General features: G+C 46.9%; 1 protein-coding gene and 1 non-coding gene across 39 annotated transcripts in view; both read right to left on the bottom strand.

The window, feature by feature from the left end:
* Positions 1–17929, bottom strand: part of UBAP2L (ubiquitin associated protein 2 like) — a 38779-nt gene that overhangs the window by 3583 nt on the left and 17267 nt on the right. For 17 of the 38 annotated variants that reach the window (XM_074318902.1, XM_074318909.1, XM_074318906.1 and 14 more), the window contains 15 exons: positions 17185–17270; positions 15170–15341; positions 12607–12805; positions 11750–12027; positions 11424–11596; positions 10229–10418; positions 9467–9521; positions 8882–9056; positions 8471–8543; positions 7247–7442; positions 7058–7146; positions 6103–6156; positions 5536–5617; positions 4639–4856; positions 4121–4226 (listed from right to left, as the gene is read on the bottom strand). In XM_074318902.1, the coding sequence (XP_074175003.1) occupies positions 4121–4226; positions 4639–4856; positions 5536–5617; positions 6103–6156; positions 7058–7146; positions 7247–7442; positions 8471–8543; positions 8882–9056; positions 9467–9521; positions 10229–10418; positions 11424–11596; positions 11750–12027; positions 12607–12805; positions 15170–15341; positions 17185–17270 (2146 nt within the window). Of the gene's footprint in view, positions 1–2231; positions 2632–4120; positions 4227–4638; positions 4857–5535; positions 5618–6102; positions 6157–7057; positions 7147–7246; positions 7443–8470; positions 8544–8881; positions 9057–9466; positions 9522–10228; positions 10419–11423; positions 11597–11749; positions 12028–12597; positions 12806–15169; positions 15342–17184; positions 17271–17929 lie in introns of those variants that run through there. The other 21 variants (XM_019713239.2, XM_019713238.2, XM_074318901.1 and 18 more) reach the window with 3 other exon arrangements.
* On the bottom strand, positions 5698–5835 carry LOC141568724 (small nucleolar RNA SNORA58). The gene has a single exon (XR_012491944.1). It is a non-coding gene; the product is annotated as a small nucleolar RNA SNORA58 (small nucleolar RNA).

The raw sequence follows: 17929 nt of genomic DNA, 5'->3' as shown, positions 1-17929 counted from the left end.
CATTTTAAGGGGGAGGGGTAAGGAAGGCAGACAGGAATAGGCTATTTCCTACAGCCTAGGTGGAACACAAAATTCAAGTTATTCTAGTTTACCACTTTAGCTTCTCCACGAGATAAACACTCTGATCCACACTCTAACAATTTGCACAATTGTTTCCTGTTGAAAAACTCCCTACCCGCACTACAGCTTTAAGGAAACCAGAGTAATACAATCCCTCATTTTAAGCTGTACTCCTTAAACTGAAACACACATCCTCTACCTCCTGGGGTATGTGGCAATAGGTCAAGAAGATAGGAAAAAGCCAGCAGGTGAAGTAATCCAGCATCTTACTAGAGAAATTTTATGCAGAGATTTGAGGTGAAGTAATTCAAATTTAACTAGGAATTTAAAGCATGTTTTTTAAAGATAATATTCCGTCTCATGAAGTGAGATAAAATGAAACTTCAGAAAATCTTTCACTTCAGTCTATGTCCTTGGATCCTTATATGATGTTAGGAGCACTTTGACGGAAGAGTTTTCTAGAAGCACTAAAGGGACCAAACCACAAATGAGGAATCCTCCATTCACCCACAATTCAACAGCAACCCCCTTTCAAACTCCAGAACCCACGTCCTCCCGACGCCTAGCACAAAGGCAGTGGCACAAGCTAAGCCCACCTTAGCATCTTCCCAACAGAAGTGGAAACCCCTCCCACGTCAAAAGTCCACACAGTTCCAGGGAGGGGCAAACACCAACTAGGAAAAAGAAGAGAACTCCAGAAAGCAAGCACGAGAAAAGACTTCCCGTCGCCAGAATATCAACTCCACACTTTCAAGGAAAAGACTGGACAAGACACGAGCTAACGGAGCATTTTTCGCCCTTCCCGTTTCAAACCCCAGGTGCCCGTTTGGCATATCACTGGTAATAGGCCTAACTTTAAAAATAGGAGCTCTTTATGGAAAAGTCTAAGCTGATAAGGTTTGTATGGAAGGGCGGGGAGAAAGGTGGAACAGATGGTGTAAGGAGAACATTTCTGAGGGAAACAATAGACGATCGCTGTCTACTGCAAAGGCTCGGCCAGCTTGGTCATCCCACACAGATGGGAGAAATGGCTAACTGGACGCCCCGGGGGGTGGTAGGGAGGAATTGAGTTCCAATGTGCCCCTCCCTGGTCTCCTTCTTTCTATAGGCTGGACTAGCTAAAAACCAGCTTCTAGGCCAGAGGCCTTAACTTGGGTATTTGTTGAAGGGACTGGAAACGCAGGACAAGCGAGAATTCTTTGTGGTAACAGCCGTACTGGCCTTTGGGACACAAGGAAATAAAAGGTATTGGTTTCCCTACCTCCCCATTACCAGTTACTAGCTCCTCACACTAGAGTTCTCTTGCTTTCCTTCCCAATCAACCCCGTACCCCACAACCCCACACAGTGATACCAACACGATGGGAAGAAGCAAGAACCAACCTCTCCCAGTATGGCAGCCCCTGGAAAGTTGGTCACCCTCACGGGACAAAAATTACTCCAGAGGGCTGGGGACAAATAATAAAGTGGCACGCCTGGGTTCCCGATAACCACGGACACTGCTGTCACTGTCCAAGTTAAGTGTACGCAAAGGGCTGGTGTAAAGCACAGGAGTTGGACTGGGTGCGGATGAGAAGTCCCAGGCAAGATGTCTAACCAAACCTCTCCCACGCGTCTTTAGCTACACCCACAAGTGCACGACGACTAATAATCCACAATGCTGAAAAGCCATCGCGGGACAAAGAACAATGTGCCAGGCTAGCAGTTTCCACAGCCTGAGTCAACTAGCTGGTCTCTCAAGACTTTATCAGACCTCAAACAGCCACTGGTCTTGGGGAACCAACCAGATGTGGGAATGGAGCCTTGGAAGACACTTCCCCGACAACAGCTCTGAACACCATCTCTTCTGCCTTTCACCATGACATGACACTAAGCTGTTTTGTCCTTTCCCTTCTGCTTGTGTCAGAGGCACGGGGAAGATCTAAATGGAAAAGTGAAGAGCTACAATAAGCATGGAGAATCGGGGATTTTCTACAAATGGCTTTCTTTACCAACCAATCAACAGATTGGAAACAGACTATTTCCCCTCCCACCTCATAGCATCACCATACTGAAAAGTTACCAGTTCTGTGGCTATGCTGGGGTCTGATTGGAAAGGCCACCCTCCACCCTTCATCAGCTCAACATTGGCTCCTAGTGTCCAGAAAGACATGCACGGAAAGAACGCCAGAGTTAGCTAAAGAAATACCACAGTTTATTGAAGACTACAAATATTTGTGTTACAAGTTGGAACTACATGCCTTCCAGAATCAAAAGCAACAGCAGGTGTGTGCATTGATGCTTCGGAGGTGCTGCACCGCTTGAACTCGAAATGGGTAAGACAGGGCCAGACACATGGGGGAGAGGGAAACGGGGGGAGGGCAAGTTCAAAAGCCCAGAAGGAATCCACAACTCATTTCCCCAAGCCACGCAGGCCATGGCCCCAGCTCAGCAGGCTCTCCTCAGTGGTCTGGTTTCTGAAATAAGACTTCAGTGCAAATTTATACACACACACAAAACACAGCCCCCGGCCTTGGGCCAAATTAGCTCTCTGCCGTCCAGAAATGCTTGTAAGGGGGTGGATATTTTCTTCCTAAAAGGAATCAAATACATAAAAATAAATGAATTTAGAGGTTGATGAGGAATGGGATGACAAGAACCCTCTGTGGGGCTGGGAACTGGGGGTTCTCAAAAGGGCTGTTACAGAAAGTTTCTGAAATCTTAAGGGAGGTAAGGAGCTAAGATTTCCACAATCAGGTATGCTGTTCTCTTACGTTATCAGTCACCTGCCTCTGAAAATTCTTGAACCTGGTCCAGCTAAGACTTAAATCTAATACTCTCAGGATGGGGCCACTCCAAGTCAAAATGCTTCTAGTCCTTCCCACCAAGGATGAGGGTGCTTTTCCTCAGGGAGAGGGGTGGCCACAATCAGAGTGGGGCGGCTCAGGATTTCTCTGGTTTAAATCTCGCCCTGAGTCCTGACAGTTCCAAGCTCCACCTGGCTATTAGTTCCCAGACCTACTGCCCTCTGTTCTCAGCTCAGAGTTTCCCTATTATTGAAAACCTTGGGCAATTTACCCACACAGCCCACCCAAGGGTGAAGAACACAGATGCAGCTCTTTTGAAATCACCATGAAGCCATCAGTGAGCCAAGAATTTTGAAGGACAACCCTCCACCCCAAGCAACTGAACCACCTCCTCCTCATCCATGTTCATCTCCTGGTCACCGAGAAAAGTAGATGGAATTGTTTCTTCAAACTCCTCCTTCCTCTGCCCTCCAATAGTGGAGAGCAGGGGTCAGGAATGGGAGCAAGGGGCGGGTGAGCATCGTTGGGGTCAGGACCCATTCAGATGATTCCTACATTGCCCTCCTTGCCATCAGATGTGCAAATGGATTTTGCAAAGAGACCAGCCACACAAATGAAGGAACCTGAAGGTCCAATGCTCCCAGCCCAACTCTCACTCTACTGAATACAGGCCGACCTCGTTTTATTGCACCCCACAGGTGTTGCGTTTTTTAAAGAAAGTGAAGGCAAGACCCTCCAGCAGCAAAGCTTACGACCACTTCATTAGGGCGGTCTGGCAGCGAACCTGCCCCTCCAGGGTTCGCCTATACCCCCACCCTAGTCCTCCTCTCCATACCTTAGGTCTCCTAGCTAGGGAATGCAAAGGGGCTTCAGCCGAACACAGCATGCCAGCTAAGAACCCACCCGACCCCCGTTCAGTATGTTCCCTTCTGCACTGTCAGTACCATACACGGTAACACTTACCCCCACTGACCCCAGGAAAATCTTGGGGCCCCTTGCCCTGCTTTACACCCCAAGACTGGCGAGCCTGCACATGCGCATAGCCAACCCAGGGCATCCCTGTCGTGAGTGTGGACACGTGGTCTAGTACCAAGCTCCGCTGTCGGTGCTGCTCAGACAGCCCCCCCCCCCCCCCCCCAGTCGTCTAACTATCGCACGCAGAGCAGCGGCACACCCTCACCAACGCTGTTTTCTCAAGCACCACGTCTTCCTCCCTGAAACTCCTTGAAAACATCCCACAGACACCTCTGACAGCCGGGGTCAAGGTCAGCTTACCAGTGTTGTATCCATGAGACCCATATCCACTTGGCTGTTGGAAAGGGGTGGCTGATGCGTTCACACTGACATTCACACCATGCTGCTTGGAAGAGGTAGGAGCCACCTAGAGAGCAGAAAGGTCAGAGCGCAGTGAAATGGCAGCACACACCATCCACCCACCCCTTCTCCTCCAGGGGCTGCGCATTCAGAGGGCTCCCCATCCTGATGCAGGCTGACCAGTTTGCTTGGTGAAATGGGCTCCCTACTGAGCTTTCTGAAATCAACAGTGAGGGCAGGCAGCAGAAGACTGGAGGAAGGGAAAGGGGCAGTGGTGGCAGGGGACGAAGGACGTCTGAGGGAGCCAGCTGCACGCTGGCCTATTCCTGTCAGCTGATTCTAATCCCCATCCCAAGACCTCCACCTCCAGCCCCACCTCCAGCCCTGTTCTGCCTCAGCCATGACAAAGTCCTGGAAAGCAGCGGGGCCAGTTCCGGGCCAGGGCTCTCACCACAGAAAGACCACGGCCAGGTACTCACAGGAAACACCGCGGGCCCGTACTGGAAGGTGCTGGGGAGGCCCGGCACCCCCGTGTAGTAGGGCAGGCTGGTGTAACTGTAGCCAGGAGGCAGCGCCGGGTTCAGGAATGTCTGCTGCGTGGTGTGGTGAGTCTGCGTCTGGTTCTGCTGGGGTTGGGCCAAGGTTGTGGCCGGGGCCGGGGAGGAGGCATCCCCACGGCCGAACTTTGTGAGGTCACCTGTGACAGGAGAAGCAAAATGTACCTGCCTCTTCCACACACCAATGAACAATGACTACTTCTGCTTTCACATGATTCCAGGAAATCCTGGTAAAGGACCGTTCAAGTTCGATTCTTGGCAGCTCCACTGAGCACTGCAGCGCAGCGTCCAGCACTAGGCAAGCGCCATGGCTGAGGCGCCCAGAACCAAACTCCTGCGTGACTTCCCTGCCTACGCGTCTTCCTTCATCTCCCCACTCTTCCTCCACGGGGAACAAAAACAATGACCAGTCAGGACAAATAATGACAATAGGTCAGGCAACAAAAGGAGGCCCGTGGCCTAGTAAGGCAGCGAGACTGCCACTGAGAGTGGGGTACAGGAACAGAGAGGAGCAGAGGAAGCGAGGTCAGTTCAACCACTGTACTTCCTGGGAAAAGCTGAGGAAGGGCTGAGCAAAACCAAGTCAGCCCCCTTCCGACAGAGAAGATGTCATCTGGAATCCCAGGGAAAGTGAGATGAGCAGGAGCAAGTGCCCCAGACCCTTCTCTAGCAGGATTCTGAATCCACCAGTCCCGACCTCACAGCCAGTCGATACTGCTGCCCAAGACCTTAACTGAACTGGCCCCTCCTGCACCTCATCAGGTCTCTGCCACCAATGTCAACACAGTCCCCCTCTATTGAGCCCCGCCCCAGTCCTACCAGAGTAAGGGTTGCTGGCCAGGCTACCATCCCTCCCAGTCAGTGGCGTGGTGGGTGTGGGAAATGGGATGCTGTAGTAATCCTGGAAGAAAGAAGGAAAAGAGCAGAGACTCAATGTCACTCACTCCCCAGCATGACACCTCCACAGGGTGAGAAGCAGGAGAATGTTCGAGTAATGCCACTCATCCAGCCACTGAATAAGCTGGCTAGAGCTGGCACAAACTCCAAATGACTCTTGCATACACTGTCCCCCCTGCCTGGCCACGCACGAACAGTCAGGCAGGGTCTACGGGTATGCCCACGGGAAAACAGCACGGAAATCAGGGCCAGCAAGAGTCTCAAACCTCTAGACATCATCTCAGAGTCGGCTACTACTGAGAAAATCATCTTTCTGGAATTTGAAGTTTTGAAACATCCAGAAAGCATCCTGAGCGCTCCAGAGTACTCTGAGTTATAGATTATGTTAGAATGTGTTTACTTCAAAGATGCCCAAGTCTGACTTTTAAAAGTTACTTTCTGTTAGAACCACTCCCCAACCCCCTATATTCTGACATGTCTTAAACTTACCAATGGAAATCTCGTCTGAAGCATCTGCAAGTCATCATAGCCATATACTTGTGGCTGAAAGAGACAAGCACACAACACTCATGGGGACTGGTCGTGACAGCAGCAAACCAAGTTGCTAAGAGACAAGGTAAATCACCAGAACATTCACCCTCATTCTTAGAAAGAGCAGGAGATCATGGGAGGTCTTGGCGATTTCCCTGAGCTACACACTGATCCCACCCAGCGGGCCTCTGGGCGGCGGCGGCGGGCAGACACAAGTCACACACGAAAGCCTGCTGTTTCCTAGCCCGCCAGTCTCTCTCTTACAGCCGTCAATCTCCGGCATAAAATGTATCTCCCGCAGAACGGATTCCCATTTTACTCGTTTTCTCTAATGTCTGTCTGGGTACTAAGGGAGTGTTCTTACTCAAATGTGTAAAGTACTACTGGATGTTTCATCTGTACGATATTCATCTAGACTCTCTGAGAACAAGAACAAAAACTTAGTAATTCCCTTCATGTTAACAGGCACTGAATACACGAAGCTGACAGAAAACATATCCAGACCAAAGCTGTCACTGTCAGCCACCTGTTCGCAGATGGCCATAGACTGACCAGGTCAGAGCCAGCCAAGACCCTGAGACACAGGGAATCAATGCAACTAGAAAAAACAGTTGTCTATGAAACTGAAAGGGATTCCAGCTGGACACTCTGGCCTTTGGCTTCTGAGGCCCTGAATAAGTGTTTCAGACAGAAAATAAACAACAGGGAGGCTGGCCTCGGTTTAGTCCTTCCTTTCTAAAAACTGTCATTTTCCCCACAACTACGAAGATTAAAAACCTGTTTGCATTCATGTAACAAACCACTCATTTATTCTGTGTTTTAATGAGCCTTCCACCTGAAGCCAGAGCTGTAACGAGCAGCCATGCTATCTTCTCTCTTCCCCTGGTGGAGAAGGCCCTTCAGTCTCACTTACCGGGTAGGCATGTAACAGCCCCGGAGCCATGATATACGGATTAGGCAACAACGGCGGGACCCCAGGCGGGAGATTAGGAGGGGCTTTTCCTACAAGAGAAAGCACACTTTCATCCTGTCCCCCAGTTCCGTCGCCCCTTCTTCGCCCCAGGGGATGCCATCCATCCCGTTCGCAGGGAGGGAGGGCTACCTGAAGTTGTAGCGACTGAGCTTCGCGTCGAGGCCGTGACGGTGGAGTTGCTGCTCAGGCTGAGGCCCAGGCTACTGCCACTGCTGAGACTGGAGGGGACGCTGACCACCGGGGGAGGTGCAGACACTGTGCTGGCCGTGGTGGAGAAAGTGCTGGAGGAAGAATGGAGGTTCGCCTCGCTCTCCACGCTTGTGTGCTTCAAAAAGGGGGAGCGGTGCAGGAGAAAAGAAGGAAAACAGCCATTACCTAACAGGTCAGAAAGGACAGGCAACCCCTTCTGCTGCTGCTACCAGCATGAGGCAGAGGCAGTAACCAGGCTGCCCGTTGCCGTTAGTTAAAAGAAACCACTAAATCCTCTCTGGGTACACATCTCCCCAAGATTCATCTGGCAAGGATGGTCACGAAGGACCCACTGCATGTCATCTCCGTTCAGAAAAGCAGCAAACTGGGGACAAATTCCCCAGAAATGAATGCTGGCTGGCCAGCGAGGACACATAGATTGCATGTGAAAAACATATCCTAGCCGCCCCTCCTACACTCGTCTTCACTAGTTCAGCACAAGAGAGCAGTTCATGGGCTAGAAAAAAAGCACAGTTCTAATGAATTCAAACCTGAAACAGTGTATTTGGACAAAGAGACTCCTAAGAAAGCCTGAGCCCCTCATTATCTCCCCCTGGGCTTTTGGCAAACCAGACAGCGTTGCCCAGAATGGGTCCTTTTTAAGCTAGTTGTCTTTCTTACCATCTCAGAGTAATTCCACAAGTAGTTATTGTAAATCACAACAGTGAAACTAATTCTTTGACCCAAGTTCTCATCTGGCCTCTACTTTCACAGGATGCGCAGACTCACACAGATTATTTTCAGGACTCACGTTTAGCACATCCCAGACCAAGGGATGAGAACGGTTGTATCAGTTAGAATGTTCTTATAAAGCTTAGCATAGCATACAAAGCCCCAGACTCATGTTTTAAAAAAATCACGTAAAGATTCAGGAAAGTTACTTCCAGGGCTTTGAAAATTGGCCCACAGCTGTGCAATATTTCTGGGATTTTTCTGCCTCTTGGCTTCAAGCACCCTTTTTACTCCTCTCCTGCAAGCTCACATCAATGATCATTTTGCCACTTCATGAAGAGATTTTTCAAGAATCGCTTCTTGGATGAATCTTACGGCTGGATAGTTATAAGTATAGAAAGCACGTTTCCTCTTTTACAGCACGGTGCTTACCAAAAGAGTGGATGTTGAACTGCGCCCAGAAGATGTTGACGACGAAAGGGTGTTCTGCTGAGTAGATAACGTGCTGCAAGGAAAAAGAGGTTGCCATCAGCCACAGCGTTGGGCCGCCTGAAGCTTCTTCAGTCAAGAACACAGGCAAGGAAATTAGGCAGAATATGAGACCAAGGAGATCTGAGATCATCTGGTAAGCACAAGGGCCAGCCGGGATAGTAAGCAGTTAAAGCAAGAATGGATGCTGAAAAGGGAAAATAAGCCCCTTCTGTCTTCATTTCCCATAGCTTTTAGGTCATCCTCCACTTAACTAATGTGGTCTCTACCAGGTGGAGGGGATGAGATGGAACCCGAGAGCTCACACCAACTGCTACTCACCAACCCCAACCTGCAACCCTCACCCCAAATCACCTGCTGTGTTGTGTGGTGGTAGTATTTGGAATCTCCTCACTGTGGCTCAAGCCACCCAAGGAGGATGAGTGCTGACTGGTTGTCGTCAGTAAGGAAGCTGCAGATACCGTTTCACTGAGAGGAGGGATGCTAGATGTGGAAGGTGAGTCAGATTTCACTGCAGAGCTTGTAGCACCTGGAAATAAGGAAAGGAATCCACCTCAACAGAGGAAAAGGAGCATCTATGAGAAACAAAGAGATGACTACAGTCCTACACTGCCCCAAAGACAAGACTGTGAGCTACTTAATAATGGATCATTCGTGTTTAGGCAGAATCTTTTCTTTTTTTTTTTTTTAAACTCCATGCATCTCACAGCACTGATCTCATTTGTTCAGTGCAGTGAACCAAGGGGATCATTTTAAGAGAGAGAACCTGAAACTTAGGCTGGTTTGAGATTAAACAGCAGGGCAGAACCAAGCTGAGACCGGAACCAGAAGTTCTGATCACTGAGCCCGAGCTCTTTTTACTATAATCCAGGAAATGCATAAATCTTGAAAGAGGAGGAAAAACAAGACAACTGAGGAAAAAGCCTTGAGTACACTCACCTTCAACAGATTGCGTGGTCTGTAACTGTGTGGCCTGCACAGAACTGAAGCCATTCTGGTATAAAAAACAGGAATAAGAAACAGACAAACTCAAATAAATAGGTCAAGTTAGCACTGACAGACTCAGCTTGATTTCTATCAACAAACCTTTTAAACTCTACAAGTCAACCAAAGGCTTAACACGATGCAGACTATACAAACAACATAAAAACAAAATTCAAGAATAAGATAAACCAACTCTGTGTGACCGAAGGCAACAGATGGCAACCCCCAAATGCTGAAGAGACCCCGAACCCAAAATAGATACAGGAAAGGTCCATCTAGTGATCCCAGGGGGAGGGTGTGGGAGTGAGACCATTCAGCCAAGCCACCTACTGTGCTGGCTGCGTCTGAGTCACCCCACACCACCTCGTGCTTATTGCTGGCCCCTCACCAAGCCAAGACAGCGAGGTGGGCTCTACTGATATGCACCCAGACCGCTAGCAGTCACATCTTCCAAGAAGAGAAAACAGGTACTGAGACTGGTGCTACGAGCAAGACTGGATCTGCAGAGCAGAGAGAACAGTTTCCCAGCTCGGAGTCTCCAGGCTTGCTGGAAAGAACTTTTATTTATTTCACCAACCATGGAGATGTGTTTTCAGCTTCTCAGTCAGCACACTTCGAGGTGTCTCGGTACCATTTGTCAAGAAGTAAAATGCTCACATGAAAGGGACTTTGCCACCCTTGTCCTAACCACCACCCAGGGGCTTGTGAAGCCACTACCTTTGCCTGAGTCAGGTCCTTTTGGGGTGATGAAGAGATGGAGCTGGGGTACCGCCGAGTCTGTGTGGATCTCTGTTCATATAGAGGGCCCTGAGCGTTGTTTGGGGAGGTATAGGTTGTCGACTGAATTGGGCCACTCTGATAACCGGACTCCTGACTCTGGTTGGATGAAACTGTGGATGAAGATTCGCTGTGGGAATGGAGAAGGAAAATCTCAGAGAAATGAAATAAAGCAGATCCACTGACACTAAGGGAACAGTGGAAATCTACTACTAGACTACAATCAAAAAGAAAATTTCCAGCAACAAGTAAAAGAAACTGCCACCATCTCTTCCTAACAGGAGACATTTCCACATCCTAGAGCCAGGGATCTGAGTAAGAGAGGACTTCAAACACATTTTCAACTCTTAAAGGGAGAGCAATCCCTGTCCCTCTCCAGTCTGCTGTTACAAGAAAAGAGGCTAAACGTCAGTAGGAAGGCTACACTGCTCGGTCCCTTCACCATAACACGAACCCAAAGAACAGGAAAATCATCTCTTGCTCTTATTCCTTCTCAGGAATTCTGAGCTCCTGGCTCTCAAACACCCATTAAATGTAAGGCTACTGGCAGAACTCTCCTGAGAGAAACTTTTAAAATTCTCATATTCATTAATGACAATTATAATTCAGTAGATCTAGGCAAGGGCCGGACAGCTATATTTTTAAATTCTAAGGATCGAGAAGTATAGCCCAGTGCCCTGAAATGCCTCTAGGATTTTCTAACGCTGAGATGGCCCTCCCAGAGCAGTAGGAAAGGTTCCTTTCAATCTGTGTAATACTCGTGTATCAATGCTACCTCCTTCCTAGGAGACGCCCGTCATACCCTTCAAAGGCATGAGCCCCACACCAAAGGGCCAAAAGTATTTCCATCTGTGGAAGATGCCAATGTGCTTTCCATTAAGAGGCGCTGTACACACTGCACGAACTGTTCATGGCTCTTCTAGAAGGACCCAGGGGATGCATTTCTGTTCAGTTACAGATAATCCTAGTAAAATATTTTACAGTGCTAAAAAAAAAAAATGCTATAGTTGTCTACTTTTCTCTCACTCAGTCAGAGACTTGACCTCCCCCGAGTTCTAGAAACCATTAAGAAACTGAGAAAAGTGGTCAAGCCGAGTAAAAGAAGCCCTAATTATGACTGACGTTTCCTCTATACCTGGCCGTGCTGGTATAGAGGCTACTTGGAGCCTGGCTTGAAGAGGCGCTCGTGGTGGGGGTGGACTCATAGTCAGAAAGGACAGGCTCTGACCCAAACTGCAAAGCCCCAAACTGCAGGTTTAGCCCTGAGATATCTGCTGAGCCAGGCATCTCCACAGCCAGAGCAGGAATCTGTCAGGAAGAGGAAAGCCATGGATTACTGCAACCTTAGTGTGAGATGAATACAACTTTTGCTTCAAATTCTAAACTATACCCTTACAACTTCAATTCCCAAACCCTTCAGCCCTTTGCCCTAAGATAGTATCTATCAAAACGTTCAAGTACCTTAGAAGTCAAGGAGGCTTTCTTCTTCTGCTGTTTCAGTTTTTGCTGAGCCGGCTGAGGGCTGGAGGACTGGTTGTCTGAAGATCCAGGAGACATCTGTGGAGCCGAGGTGGATTTACTTGGCAGGGGAGAAGAGGGGGGCGGAGGTGCAGCTGTGGAGGTGGCCACAGCAGGCGGCTTCTCCTGAAGGAACACGTCCATCATGGCTGAAGATGGGGTGAAAGCCTGGCGCTTTGTAAAGGGGCTGTGCACTGTTGAATCATTTGGGTTCTTCAAATCTGCAAGACAAAACCCAGTAAGTATAAGGCCAGAGGTGCTGGGGAGCCGCAAGAAGATGCTCTTATCCTGCTCTAGAGCTATGAACTAGGCCCTCGGGAACCAGAACCTTGTGTGAACAGGTCCTTTTAAGGCTTAATCTCATTTCTATGGCGAAAATCACCAGATCATATTTGTTCTTACATACAGCCTAATTGCACCAACACTATTGCTTCGCTTGTGTAAGACAAGAATTCAGGAACCATCTGTGTTTGGAGTATGAAGTCCTGAAAGGGCCAAGTCCGTGAACCTTTTCAAAGGCACTATGCTGTTTTCAAACCCTAAAGATAAATCTAGGGCATCGCAAAAATCCCCAGGTCAATGGAAGATGGCAACTACGTATCGAGCTAGATTTGATTAAAAAATTTATAGCCTCAACCTTTTATCATTTCCCAGCTTTCTGAACTCAGCCTTTGTGACGAGGGGAGATCAGTGTGGGAAACTGTTCCCTTCTCCTCACGTGAGGACTGTCTCTACCCCCTACTCCTGCAGCAGTACCGCTCCCACACCTGGGAGTCCATCCCACTGCCCACCTTCCTCACCGTACTGCACCAGCGACGGGGACTGCGTGGTGGAGCCCATGTCCCAGGAGGATGAGGTGGGGGCTCCAGGCTGAGAGTGCTGCGCTGCCAGCTGAGCCAGGGCCTGGGCCGTCTTGAACTGCTCCAGGAACTGGGAGCCTGTGGTGCTGCCGCCCTTGGCTTCGCCGACATCACCAAATCCTTTCCCCAACATGCTCACCTGCAGAACAACACAGGATTAGAGACATCCACGGCCAGCTACTCAAAAAGACACTTATCCAGGGTGAGGGCCAGAGAAACGAGGTGAGTCAAGACTCATGTGTGTGTGTACAGCACAGTCCATTCAGAGCACAGTGTGTAGTCAGATGTCTAGATTCAAATCCTGGCTATGTAACTGCGGAAAAGTAATTTTCTGTACCTCATTTTCCTCGTCTGAAAACAGAAATAAAAGTAGGACCTTATAAAGTTGAGGGAGGATGAAACAAATAATGTATGTAAAGCATTTAATATGTACGTGGGACACAGCAGGTCCTCAAAAGCTATGAAAACTCATACTTATCATCACCACTTCCTCCTCCCTCCATCTCAGGGAGGCGCTCTAATGACCACAGGAATTTTCCCCCTTTTAAAGTTCTAAGTCAACCAATACTTGATTATTAAATTAACGTGAAGATAAAATTTCACTCAAGCCACTAAGGTCCTTGCCCTTTCCACTAACCAGCTCAAAAGGAACCAAAACCACAAACTGGAGCCTCACCTCAATGCTGCCAATAAGGAGCACAGAGGCAGACACCACCTTAGGGGCCGTCCCCACCTCTGCACCAGCCAACTGCACGAGTCCAGATGACGTGATTGTTTGCTGTGGGCATCCAAGTTCCACAGGGCAGTCATTGATAAGAAAGCAAATTTACTCTCAGTGCTTTTGGGGGATTCTCTCCATTCCCTACCACCAAATAAAACTACCGGCCCGATCCAGATGAACCATGAGGCCTTGACTCTTCTAAGAAGCCTCCAGGAGATTTAATCTCGTTCCTCAATCATATCAACATGATTGAGCAGTGCTTTCTTACACAAAACAAGTCTGTCCAACTCAAGGTAAGACAGTTTTCCTCACTTCAATCTATATCCTGAGATGAGACAAACAAAAACATGGGAAATTTAGTTGAAAGTATAGGATTGTGGCAGATGATTAACAAACATTCTGCAAGTGCCAAGCATTATATTAAAGACGTAGAAAATTACCCAATGTTCACATGTTGTACACAATAATAGGGGGCTCCTGTATTATTATTTACATGTTACATTTTAAGGGAAATTAATCCTCTAACGTTTACCATCAATGGAAAAGAAACATTAAATAGCATAGTGATTATATAGGTAATGAGAAAGAACAGTATAACACTATGCTTAGTTTAACATACCACATGACACACATTAAATAGAATACTGGGGTTAAGTGAAAGTAAGTTGAAAACTTTTAAAAGGCAATTAACGACATTTTCCAGTCACTTCTCTCAGGGGTTGATAGTTATTTCCTGATCTTCGTTTCACCCTCTTACGACCTTTGTCCCATTTTTAATCCCAACACTCTCCCTTTCACCTCTCCTACTTTGTCTGTCACCTTTCATATTATGGCAGAACATCAAACACCAAATCATTAACACAAAAAAACCACTTGAAGACAACAGTTAAAAACTGACCGAATTCTCCATTAGAGACTAGCTTAGCAGTTTTCTAGTTAAAATAATTTTTAATACTATAAACCTACTATTGGAAAAATAAAATTACACGCACACTGGGTCTCTTACCTCTTACAACTATAGTATCCCTCCACTAAAAAATAAAGACAGAAAAAGAAAGGCAAAGAGAAAAAAAAGAGAAAAAGCAATACTTCTTAAGATTTACTGACCTATAAGAAAATTGGTCCTTGTTTGGCTTAGTTAATGACCTTGAATTTTAAAAAATATTCTGAATCAACAAGTCATGTGCGGTTAAGTGTCCTAGGTTAGTTAATAAATACTACTACTGCCACCACATCCGCGTAGCTCTTATCCATTACCTTATCTTCCTACAGCTCTGTAAGACGGGCAGAGCCAGCACTCATGCCCACCTACAGAGAGAGGGACAAACAGCTAGGAAGTGGGCAGATTCCAGAAGACTGAGGGTTTTGAAAGCCTAATCCAGAACTGTCTGATCTAAATGAAAATATATGGCAACTCTGCTCTATCAAGAAATACGGAAACGCAACTCCCATCAAGGTTTAATTAGGACGACAAAAGGATTAAAATTGTTGATGTCATGAATTTTCTCTCCTCAAGTATAGCCAACGGTGTTCAGCACCATGAATGATGGAAACTCCTTCTTACTGGATTCAGCATGTCAGCAGCTGAGCCCTTAGAGGCTTAGCGCAGGGGCTCGGAGCTCTCCATGCCCTACTACCCAACTCAACGTCTCCACATGCAAGGCCGTTAGGACTGAGAGCACGCCCTCCCCTGCCCCAAACCTCTGACTGTCACTGGAATTGCTGTATGTATGTGCAGGGTGAGCAGGAAGTTTGCTGGGACGCGGCATGTTTCCTACTCACCATACTGTGATGAGAAAATGTGTTCCCCGAAGCAGGCTGAGAGATGGTACTCTGCTTCGAGTTACTGAACACCAGAGGCTGGGCAAGAGAAGGAGCCTGAGATGGATCCAGATTAGATGAATCATTCTCCATGGACGAGGGTGTCTTCCCCAACAGAACAGCAAGGTCAATTCTGGTGGAGGACACAGGGTCTTGATGAGTAATGAACGAACATTCTAGCACTCCTCAACATCCAACTCAGAGTTTGGTTAAAGCGAAGTCACTCCCCAAAAGCAGAGCCCTGAAATGCTTAATTTACTGAAAATAATCGATGTGTAAGAACCACTATAATATCTATGTTCTAATGATGTTGCAAACCATGTTAAATATTTTATTTTAGTAAAATGAATTTAATGAAATATCAAACGTTAACTTTAACATAGCAGCCCAATAATTGAACCAAAATTTACTAATTTTTACCCGATTTTTTAATACTGAATACCTGTCATTACGAGTATTTAATATGTAAAACCATATACTAGAATGCTGGCACCTTCAAGTGGCTTTGGAACAAGAAAGGTTTCGAAAAATTTTTCCCAACTTCTACAGAATTTCAAATTACTTATGCTATAATAAAAATACATATTTGGGCTTTGCTCCCCGTTTTTGGCATAGAGCTCCTGAAGCCCTGAGAATTTCCTGAGTGATAGCCTTTTGTAAATCATCAGCCCCTTTCAACCATGAGGTCACTCAAGGTGGGGCCTCCCACATGGCTGCAGAAGGGGATCTGGTGACCAGAAACACTAATATGATTAGAGGGTTGGAACGTTCAGCCCTACCACGCGCCACCCACTTCTAGGGAGGAGAACTGTGGACTGAATTCAATCACCAATGACTTAATCGATCATGACTATGTAACGAAACTTTGATAAAAAACTCTTGTACAATGAGACACAGTGAGCTTCTGGGTAGGTGACATATCAGAGTGCTGAGAGGGCGGCACACCCAGAGAGGGCATGGAAGCTCTGTGCCCTCCCCCCAGACCTGGCCCCTATGCATCTCTTCCATCTGGCTGTTCCTGGGTACTACTTATAATAAACAAGTAATAGCAAGTAAAATTCTCCTGAATCAGGCATTCTAGCAAATTTCTGAACCTGAGGAGGGGGCTGAGAACAGCCCAAGTTTGCAGTCGCTGGGAAGGTGTGTGGGCAGCCTGGGCATGCATTTGCAGCTGACCTCTGAAGCCAGGATGGTCCTGTGGGGCTGAGCCGTTAACGTGGATCTGTGCTAACTGTGGATAGTCAGTGTCAGAATTGAACTGAATTGTTGGACACCTAGTCGCTGTCAAGAGAATTGCAGAACTGGTGTGGAAAAGCGACAGTTATTTGGTGTCAGAAAACAATACACGTTACTTCCAGTAACGACATCCCTAGCATCCGAGCCCTATCACACTTCTGTTCAGGACCTTCTGAGTCAACAGCTATCATACCCAGGCGGAGACATAATCCAAGAGGTTTTCAGGGGATAGAAATATTCTCTGATGAATGAGTGCATCTTCCTCTACTGACGCCAATACCTAGGTTCAAGTTCTAAAAAGTTCATTAGCCAGATCCTAGGAGAAAAAATGATCACTATACTCAGTGGGCTCAGTGCACAAGTATCATTAATTATAAAGCAAGAGAAGAAACTATTGAATAGTTTGTAAATTCAGAAATAAGTGAAAACATTTCCACTGTAGTTTTCCTTTACCTGACTTACTGTTAAGATAATGCTAAGTTTTAATCAATGCCTGTGATGCTGACCTATGTAAAGGACTATTTTGGGGGAGAATCTTTAAATTGTAAAATATGGACTTCCATTCAGATTAACTAGTATCAACTCTGATAAACCTCTCAATCAACTAAAGAGGCACTTAATGTGATTTGGTCATCACTACCAACACCCTGGGAGCTTGGACAGGCCCAATGCCACTCTTCCTTACAGCTATGTCAGCAGATCCCTTTGGGAAAACATACTGAATTTTACCACACACTTGCCTCTGACCAGCAGTGATTGTCACATTCTCTGCAGGCAGAGGCACTGAAGACACATTAGAGGCAGTGAAGATCTTGGTCTCAGAAAGCTGGAAAACAGAGGAATTAGTCACTCCTGGTGTTAGGTAGGTTACAGTCAGAATCCTGGCATAGGTAAGGGGAATTCATCAAGAAAAAGGGAAGACCCTTAGAAGAGAAAACTACTCTGAGGAGTCCTGAACAGACTGACAAAGTATATGTGCTCTTCTACATATGCTCAATGATTTTATTGAAAGAGAAGGCAGAATTAAGAAACCCCCAAAAATAGTGGAGTCACATAATATGCACACTAAGCTTTACAGGAAGGTGAACACACCCACTAGACAGAGAAAACCCCTTTATAGTTTCCCATGAGTTCCCCATTCCCACATCTGCCCAAACCACACGTTTTCTTCCACTACCCTCTCAAAGAAAGGCAGATGACAGCCAAGATGAAGACGGAAATAAAAGAAGTTCATTCTTGGCTTTTGAGCAGTAAGGGTCCAAGTGCTGTTGAGTCAAGGTCTTTTCAGAGATCATTTTAACCACATGCAATTTTTGCCTGAATACTGACTTTATTACACCTAGTCTCTCCATTATAAAACACCAAAATTAGGTAAGCAATTATAAGGAATAATTCTTCACACTATTCAAAACCTGATTTGGTTTTGTGCTGACTTTGACTAAAATCTCTTCTCTGAAAACAGGAAACACACTCTCCCAAATGCAT

This window comes from Rhinolophus sinicus, linkage group LG14 (genome assembly GCF_036562045.2).
Source record: "Rhinolophus sinicus isolate RSC01 linkage group LG14, ASM3656204v1, whole genome shotgun sequence".
Taxonomy (NCBI): Eukaryota; Metazoa; Chordata; class Mammalia; order Chiroptera; family Rhinolophidae; genus Rhinolophus; species Rhinolophus sinicus.
The sequence above is the reverse complement of the archived record's forward strand: the minus strand, read 5'-3'. Positions and strand labels throughout refer to the sequence as shown.